General features: G+C 41.8%; 1 protein-coding gene across 2 annotated transcripts in view; it reads left to right on the top strand.

Moving 5' to 3' along the window:
• Window positions 1-5512, top strand: part of LOC115209740 (toll-like receptor Tollo) — a 33498-nt gene extending 27986 nt beyond the window's left edge. Inside the window, exon 3 of one of the 2 annotated variants that reach the window (XM_036500525.1) lies at window positions 5453-5512. In XM_036500525.1, coding sequence (XP_036356418.1) covers window positions 5453-5469 — 17 coding nt within the window. In that variant the 3' untranslated portion in view covers window positions 5470-5512. Of the gene's footprint in view, window positions 1-4157; window positions 4202-5452 lie in introns of those variants that run through there. The other variant, XM_036500514.1, reaches the window with a different exon arrangement.
• Window positions 5513-10000: the final 4488 nt, after the last annotated feature.

The following is a 10000-nucleotide window of genomic DNA, read 5'->3' as shown; positions in this document are numbered from 1 at the left end:
GTTGAGGGGACAAACACAGACACACAAACATGTACACACACGCACACACACACACACACACACACACACACACACATATATATATATATATATGCCAGCTCTGTCTGGCCCCCGTGTTGGTGACACGTAAAAGCACCATCCGTTCGTGTCCGTTGCCAGCCTCACCTGGCCCCGTGCCGGTGACACGTAAAAGCACCGTTTGCCAGTTCTGTCTGGCACCTGTGCGGGGTGCACGTAAAAAGCACCCACTACACTCACGGAGTGGTTGGTGTTAGGAAGGGCATCCAGCCGTAGTAGAAACACTGCCAGATCTGACTGGGCTGATGAGCCTTCCAGCTTCACAGACCCCAGTTGAACCGTCCAACCCATGCTAGCATGGAGAACAGACACTAAATGATGATGATGATCATCATCATATATATATATATATATATATATATACATATATACGACGGGCTTCTTTCAGTTTCCATCTACCAAAACCACTCACAAGGCTTTGGTCGGCCCGAAGCTATAGTAGAAGACACTTGCCCAAGGTGCCACGCAGTGGGACTGACACCGGAACCATGTGGTTGGTAAGCAAGCTACTTACCACACAGCCACTCCTACGCCTATTGCTTAGCGAGTTTCTAAATTGTCTTGACGTCCCGACTGCATTCTGCAAACTAGTCAGCTGTGACAAGTAGTGTTTAGGAGGGTGTGATCAAAGTACTCTTATGGCCGTTTCCTCCAGTCTGGAATAGCAAAAGCTGACAGTTCAGCTTATTAGATGTATAGTAAAGGAGCACTCCATCTGTTACGACGACGAGGGTCCCCAGCTGATACGATCAATGGAACAGCCTGCTCGTGAAATTAACGTGCAAGTGGCTGAGCACTCCACAGACACGTGTACCCCTAATGTAGTTCTCAGGGAGATTCAGTGTGACACAGAGTGTGACAAGAGTGTACAAGAGAAACAGGAAGAAAGAGTGAGAGAAAGTTGTGGTGAAAGAGTACAGCAGGGATCACCACCATCCCCTGCCGGAGCCTCGTGGAGCTTTTAGGTGTTTTCGCTCAATAGACACTCACAACGCCTGGTCTGGGAATCGAAACCGCGATCCTATGACCGCGAATCCGCTGCCCTAACCACTGGGCCATTGCGCCTCCACTTAATGTATAGTAATGACTTACTAAAACTAAAATAGTTTGAAAATACTTTGAAAACTTCTGAAATGCAACTCGTATTTGTAATGTGCGTGTTAGCTGGTTGGTTTCTGTTTTTGAAAACTTTAGCTCTTCCAGATTGTCACTCAAGCATTTCTAACAAAAACCAAGTAAACTAATTATCATTGGTATATATGAAAATTTGAAAGTTTTAAAGTAGCTGCCCGTAATTATCGTATTTCTCTTTGATTTTCGAAAAGATATTTATATCAGCAGGGCAACTGATTTCTATAATGGTACATATTTTTCCTTACTCTTTACTCTTTTACTTGTTTCAGTCATTTGACTGCGGCCATGCTGGAGCACTGCCTTTTAGTCGAGCAAATCGACCCCAGGACTTATTCTTTGTAAGCCCAGTACTTATTCTATCGGTCTCTTTTGCCGAACCGCTAAGTTACGGGGACGTAAACACACCAGCATCGGTTGTCAAGCAATGCTAGGGGGACAAAAACACAGACTCACAAACACATACATATATATATATATATATATATATATATATATATATACATACGACAGGCTTCTTTCAGTTTCCGTCTACCAAATCCACTCACAAGGCATTGGTCGGCCCGAGGCTATAGCAGAAGACACTTGCCTAAGGTGCTACGCAGTGGGACTGAACCCGGAACCATGTGGTTGTTTAGCAAGCTACTTACCACACAGCCACTCCTGCGCCTTATCTGTCCCAAACGATAACTGGCATGTTATGTTTGTACTTGGAGAGTTTTGATAGGAATCTTCTACTAATATTCCTAGCATTGGTGTTTCAATAACAAGAGGATTCTGTACATTATCCCTGCACAGTTTTTTTTTCTTTTTCTTCGGATGGCATTGTTTATTGTTTAAGCGACAACGTCACATTGCATGTATAAGTAGTATCTTGATGATATGTTTGAGCGGCTGCTGATCACATGTCGATGTCTTCCACAGAAATGTGAGTTAACAGACATTTTCCGTTAGATCTTCGGGTTGAAGGGCTTTACTGTTTCTTATATATGAGATATATTGTAGTAATCTCTTGCTCTTAGATTACAAATGCACAGCCTTCAAAGTGTGATATAGCGGTCACAAGTCCCAGGCTGCAGTTCATGTCTGTATTAATGTCATGAAAGGCGGCGCGCCAGGCGAAATGCTTACCGGTATTTCGTCTGTCGCTACGTTCTGAGTTCAAATTCAGCCGAGGTTGACTTTGCCTTTCATCCTTTCGGGGTTGATAAATAAAGTACCAGTTACGCACTGGGGTCAATGTAATCAACTAAATCCCTTTGTCTGTCTTTGTTTGTCCCCTCTATGTTTAGCCCCTTGTGGGCAATAAAGAAATATATATTAGTGTCATCAAGTCTTCTAGACTTTTCTAGATTATTAGTGCCAGATACAGTCTTATGTTTTGTAATGTTTTGGAGAATGTGAGTTACGGTAATTAGTTTTCACTTTAATTTTAATAAATTACTTTCTGTAACAAACACTGAATAATAAAGGCAATATCACTTTGGTTTTCATCAAATTTTATGATGAAGACGCACTTGTGAGTTATTTAGGAGAGTAGGTACTTGTATATATATCTAGCCTCGTGGAATTCGTACAAGGGGCTCATTAAGGAAAGTTTTTAAAATGTTACCTTTAATGCCTCACTTTTGAGATGATAGAAGTGAGTGCTTAGAGGATGATGGTAGAATTAGAGATGTTGCTTTCTTGGGAATGGGAGACACTATTGCTTTATTTCCAGAGATCGTAATACATCCAGTGAGAGAGAGAGAGAGAGTTGGGGGAAGAAAGGTTGATGAGATTGGCAAAGAGTTGGGGGAAGAAAGGTTGATGAGATTGGCAAAGATGAGATTGGCAAAGAAAGGTTGATGAGATTGGCAAAGGTTGATGAGATTGAGAGAGAGAGAGAGAGTTGGGGGAAGAAAGGTTGATGAGATTGGCAAAGATGAGATTGGCAAAGAAAGGTTGATGAGATTGGCAAAGGTTGATGAGATTGAGAGAGAGAGAGAGAGTTGGGGGAAGAAAGGTTGATGAGATTGGCAGGATAGTTAAGGGCAACGGAAAGGATATTGCCGTGCCGGTGAACTTGCAAGTATGAAGTGATCGCACACGTTCTGAGTTCAAATTCCGCCGAGGTCGACTTTGCCTATCATCCTTTCGGGGTCGATAAATTAAGTACCAGTTACGCACTGGGGTCGATGTAATTGGCTTAATCTGTTTGTCTGTCCTTGTTTGTCCCCTCTGTGTTTAGCACCTTGTGCGTAGTAAAGAAATAAATAGTGAAAGTGTAAGAATAAAAAGTGTTGGTTTTGGGGGAGAGATTTACCTAGTATACGCAGGATAGAACTGGTTGCAAAACAAGTAGTAAATGTATAGGATCTCTCCACGGAAGAACTACTTAAAATCCTTTATGATTGATTAGGGTGATGGTTCCTCCTTATGGTTCATAGTAGACGCGTAGCTTGGTTTAATAGTTAGGGGACTAAAAAAAGGCGCCATGGCACAAACCATTCCATGTTTAACTCATTTCTCTTGTATTACGAAAAATATTTCATTAATTATAATGGCTCAGTGGTTAGAGCGTCGGGCTCACAATCATGAGGTTGTGAGTTCGATTCCCAGACCAGGCTGTGTGTTGTGTTCTTGAACAAGATACTTTATTTCATATTGTTCCAGTTCACTCAACTGTAGAAATTAGTTGCAACGTCACAGGTGCCAAGCTGTATCGGCCCCTTTGCCTTTCTCTTGGACAACATCAGTGGCATGGAGAGAAGAGGCTGGTATGCATGGGCGACTGCTGGTCTTCCATAAGCAACCTTGCCCAGACTTGTGCCTCGGAGGGCAACTTTCTAGGTACATATCATGGTCATTCATGACCGAATGGGGTCTTTACCCTTTAATTGTATTCTACATTCATTAATTCCATCTTTCCTGTTATTATGTATGAAACTTACAACTAATAGGCGCAGGAGTGGCTGTGTGGTAAGTAGCTTGCTAACCAACCACATGGTTCCAGGTTCAGTCCCACTGCATGGCATCTAGGGCAAGTGTCTTCTGCTATAGCCCTGGGCCGACCAATGCCTTGTGAGTGGATTTGGTAGACGGAAACTGAAAGAAGCCTGTCGTATATATGTATATATATATATGTGTGTGTGTATGTGTTTGTGTGTCTGTGTTTGTCCCCCTAGCATTGCTTGACAACCGATGCTGGTGTGTTTACGTCCCCGTCACTTAGCGGTTCGGCAAAAGAGACCGATAGAATAAGTACTGGGCTTACAAAGAATAAGTCCCGGGGTCGATTTGCTCGACTAAAGGCGGTGCTCCAGCATGGCCGCAGTCAAATGACTGAAACAAGTAAAAGAGTAAAAGAGTAAAGAGTAATGGTATAGGTGTAACGTGAAAAAGAGGAAACCCCACGGGATCGTCCAGTATCGAGAGGTTATGATGTCAGGATTTGTTATGATGTCAGCATTTGTTATGATGTCAGGATTTGTTATGATGTCAGGATTTGTTTTGATTCTTCGGATGTCAGTGGCCACCAACACTTCATGGGAGATTGAGCAAACAGTTCAAAAACACGGGAAGTTGGTCAAATAAAGTAATGACTACAGAACGTTTTTTTTCCAAGGCCATTACAATAAGCAAAACAATAAAATAAGATTCGACTTTTATTGCACAAATTAATTAAAGAGTTTAAAAAATAATTGTTAAATAGGTGCCAATATTGAAAAATATGCTCCCCTATTAGCTACGCCACTGGTTCATGGCAGAAAGGTTTCAAAGTTGGTTGACATTCTTTTGACAAGCAATCAAAAGGATCGGCTGCAGTTTTGGGTTACAGAAAACCTTGAAAGTAGGGTCCGCCCCAGGACTACTGGTACCCATGGCAAGATGAACTTCCACGCCTGTATTTTGACAATTGTTAAAACTTTCATAAGGAGAAACTGAAAATGTATGGATAGAGCGTTTGTTACAATATACTATATAAACTAAAGAAAACAGTTTAAACAGCATAAAATTTTTTAATCTTTCTGTTACTATAACTAAGGAAGAGAGAGAAAGGAGAGGGAGGGAAACAGACAGACAGGACATATTTACATAACTGCTGCCAAATACCACCCATTTTTTTTTTTTTACATATACAAACACTAAGTGAAGAGTGTGAGTTGTGGCACCTAGCTTTCACCTACTTCAATTAGAAGAAATTACCGCTTATTTTTTAAAGCTATGTGGACAGCTTGCAACAAGTTACACAAAGGCGCAGGAGTGGCTGTGTGGTAAGTAGCTTGCTAACCAACCACATGGTTCCGGGTTCAGTCCCACTTAGTGGCATCTTGGGCAAGTGTCTTCTGCTATAGCCCTGGGTCGACCAATGCCTTGTGAGTGAATTTGGTAGACGGAAACTGAAAGAAGCCTGTCGTATATATGTATATATATATATATATATATATATATATGTATGTGTTTGTGTGTCTGTGTTTGTCCCCCTAGCATTGCTTGACAACCGATGCTGGTGTGTTTACGTCCCCGTAACTTAGCGGTTCGGCAAAAGATACCGATAGAATAAGTACTGGGCTTACAAAGAATAAATCCCGGGGTCGATTTGCTCGACTAAAGGCAGTGCTCCAGCATGGCCGCAGTCAAATGACTGAAACAAGTAAAAGAGAGCAAAGAGTATATGACTTATAACTCAATGTGATAATTAATGAATACAATCAAAATGTGAAAGTTAATTGAAAACAAAGGAATTGGCACAGTAGACATAGAACAAAAGAAAAGAAATGGAATTAAAAAATCAATAGGAATAAATTAAAAACAAAACCAAACATAAAAACGAGATATTCAAATCGGTGAAGAATTTGAACAAACTGAGAGGCACATTCTCTCTTTTACTTGTTTCATTCATTTGACTGCAGCCATGCTGGAGCACCGCCTTTAGTCGAGCAAATCGACACCGGGACTTATTCTTTGTAAGTCCAGTACTTATTCTATCGGTCTCTTTTTTGCCGAACCGCTAAGTGACGGGGACGTAAACACACCAGCATTGGTTGTCAAGCAATGCTAGGGGGACAAACACAGACACACAAACACACACACATACATATATATATATATATACATATATACGATGGGCTTCTTTTCAGTTTCCGTCTACCAAATCCACTCACAAAGCATTGGTCGGCCCGGGGCTATAGCAAAAGACACTTGCCCAAGATGCCACGCAGTGAGACTGAACCCGGAACCATGTGGTTGGTTAGCAAGCTACTTACCACACAGCCACTCCTGCGCCTATTGTATATTTCGTTAAGTTAATGAGGATAAAAACTTTTGACGCAATAAATTGAAGAATCTTACATTATAAAAAGGAAGCTGATCTCCGCTGTCCGTCTGTCACATGTTTGGGGAAGGGAAAAGGGGGAGGAGAAAAAGTTGTGGAAAAAGAAATACAGTAAGAGAGAGAGAGAGAGGGGGGTGTTTCTGTGTCTTTCAACATATAGACAACGCAACACAGACTTTAAAAATGACTTTCACTTTGAAGAATTTATGAAGGTACGTACATAATTAACAAATATTTTCACCGGCAGCGTAGTGACGGATAATGACTTAGTATAGAGTAAAAGCAGAGAAACTGAAAAAGCATACTTTGTCTTTTACCTTTTGTTTCAGTCATTGGACCGCGGCCATGCTGGAACACCTCCTTGAAAGTGTAGTGACCCTATAACGGTGCGCGCGCGCGCACCGTCCATTTTCTATTTCGCGCGTGCGAGTGTTGGTGCCTTCACCAAGGCACAGAAAGGAAGGGCCCTCTCGCGCATGCGTGAAGCACCGGAAGAAGAACCCTTTTGCCTACGTAGCAGTTAGCGAGGCAAGAGGGTCGTAGAACGTTTGACCACTAGCAGCAGTCAGCGGGGACTTGGGACGGCAGCGACCGAAGGCGACGGACGTATATTTTTCTCGCTGTCCAGCTTTGATAGCAGTCGGCCGAAAGCTTTTAACCAAATTGTTGCCGACCACATTCATCTTCCCTGTTCCGGACGCCATCTTTAACCCGTTCGGTTTTTAGCGGCTGAACATTGTAAATATTACAATCGATTAACTTTCAGCCTTGCGCGCCCAGAACCAAGGACATCAGATAACCACTTATTGTTACTGTTACCAAGAAAGAGAATAAAGTAGTATGTATATCTTTTACGTCTACGTCTTGTTGTTTCTGACTGGTAGAATTCTGGATTATTAAAGCAACGGTTAGTGATTGCTTTCTTGTACCCCGAAAGTACAAGAGAAGATATTCACAACACTAAGTTCGTTACAAAAGGTTTTAGTCGAACAAATCGTGGAGGCGCAATGGCCCAGTGGTTAGGGCAGCGGACTCGCGGTTTCGATTCCCAGACCGGGCGTTGTGAGTGTTTATTGAGCGAAAACACCTAAAGCTCCACGAGGCTCCGGCAGGGGATGGTGGTGATCCCTGCTGTACTCTTTCACCACAACTTTCTCTCACTCTTACTTCCTGTTTCTGTTGTACCTGTATTTCAAAGGGCCAGCCTTGTCATTCTCTGTGTCACGCTGAATATGCCCGAGAACTACGTTAAGGGTACACGTGTCTGTTGAGTGCTCAGCCACTTACACGTTAATTTCACGAGCAGGCTGTTCCGTTGATTCGGATCAACCGGAACCCTCATCGTCGTAACCGATGGAGTGCTTCCCCAGTCGAACAAATCAATCCGAGTACTTATATACTTTAGCGCGTCTGTCTACCTGACTGTTTACACTTAAGCGTGCAGTCTAACTCTAATCCATAATTCCTGATCCTAACCCTAACCCTAATCATAAACCTTAATTTCACCCTAACTCCTAACCCTAACCCAGATCAGGTCATTTCACAGCGTAGACTACTGATACTGCGGTAGACAGCACGCTAAAGTAGCACCGAAGTGTCTCTCAAAGTCAAATTGCAATTAGTTAGTAATGCTCATTAAACGCTGCAAAACGCCCCCCACCCCCTTCCTTTTTTAGCCATGAACTTAGAACAACAGGAGAAAATCAAGTCTTTGTGAGAAAATTTTCCAAGATACTTTCTGTGTGAAGAACTTAGACTTTAATGCAAGTTAACAATATGTATCCACCCACCCATTTTCAGTGCCCACTGTTCCTGGGTGGGACGTTGGAGTTGAGTCCTCAGGCACCTCCTCCACGGCGTCCTTACAGAAGCAACCACCACTGCATTTCCCCACTGGAATTTCAAGTGTGACCATCTGGGAATATAGATATTATGTAACCATCTCATTCTTGGCCTAACCTTAGGATCTTCTTCTTCTGGTTGGCACGGCTTGAATAAGCTGCTTGCAATTCTTTCCAGCAGCCTTCTAATCACATGTCCGAAGTACCGGATTTATGGCCGCTCATTGTGGAGAAGTAGCAACTCGACCTGGAGAGACTTCACCATTTCCGAGGGACGTGCCCTTATTGAGTAACGTAACTCCTGAGATCCTTGAGAGAAACTCCATTTTGGCCGCTTGTATTCGCTTGTATCGAACTCTTTCGGTCATTTAGCCAACATTCATTTCATTCTGTTGTCCAAGTTACAAATCTCAATTAGCGTAATCTACTGAGCAAGAAAGAATTTTTAAACAACTTCGAAATTAAACTCGTTATAAGAAGTCATTGGCATTGGCATTGGCGACAGTTCTTACCAAAGAAGGCAAGGTTGAGATCTTCGAAGTTTAAAATGATTAAGAATTAAACGGAGATAGGAAACAGGGAACTAGTTTGATCTTCTCCCCCCCCACCCCCATACTTGGTTTGTTTCTATCTCATCAGACTGATTTTACTTCCCAGTCCTTTCGAATCATTAAAATATGTGTCAATCAGCAGTGGATTCAATCGACAATACACCGGGCAAGATTTATGTGTGGGCCGATATGGGTCATGGCCCAAGGCCCTACAAGCTTGCGGGGGAAGAAGACGGACTTTAATTCAGAGAAACCAAAAGCTTGAAGATAAAAGTTTTTAAATATATTTACAGCAATCAAGTAATTTGTTTAAATATTTATAATCCAAGAATTCTTTCAAAATTATTGAGCACTTTAAAAAAAAATTATTGGACCCTTCTAGGTTTAAAAAGCCATTAAAGAGTCCCTCTTCAAACTGTTTGGAGCCTTTTTATTGTCTTATGTTTTGAATTAGCAAAATCGTAGCGGCCCCCAAAATCTACTGGTCCAGGGACTCCAATTGGTCCACTTGTAGAGTTGTGCTACTATCGTAAAGAAATATTGAAATAATATTTCATAATTATTAAATGTATGTCATTTTAAAACAAATATCGTTTAAGCCAGTGATTCTCAACTGGGATCCAAATAGCCCCTGAAGATCCACATCAGATTTTTGGGGTCCACACAACAAAATAGTAAATTGGTGACCCACAATAGAATTTTAAGGGCTCCTGAAAAATGTTTGCTTTAGACATATGTATTGGTATGTTTTGCAAGAAACAGCTAGATTTCTTTCTCTAACATTTTCCATTGTTCAACCGACACAAATTAATGTCTGAGTCTGAAAACATTTATAAAAGACATCGAATGGCTACGGGGGTTCACCAGAATAAAATAGCAATCAAAGGGGGTCTATAGATAAAAAAAATGGTTGAGAAACTCCTGGTTTAAGCAAAATAGCTAGATAGACAATCTCTATAAGAGATGAAATAATGACTATACTGAGAAGTAATGTTTATCGCCACGTCAATACGGCTGTTCAACGTTACTACCGTGTCCTGGGGTTAAAAACGGTAATAAAGTCTGACAACCAGATTGATGGA

Source organism: Octopus sinensis, linkage group LG1 (genome assembly GCF_006345805.1).
Source record: "Octopus sinensis linkage group LG1, ASM634580v1, whole genome shotgun sequence".
Lineage (NCBI taxonomy): Eukaryota > Metazoa > Mollusca > Cephalopoda > Octopoda > Octopodidae > Octopus > Octopus sinensis.
Note: the sequence above shows the minus strand (reverse complement) of the source record. Positions and strands in the feature narration are given on the sequence as shown.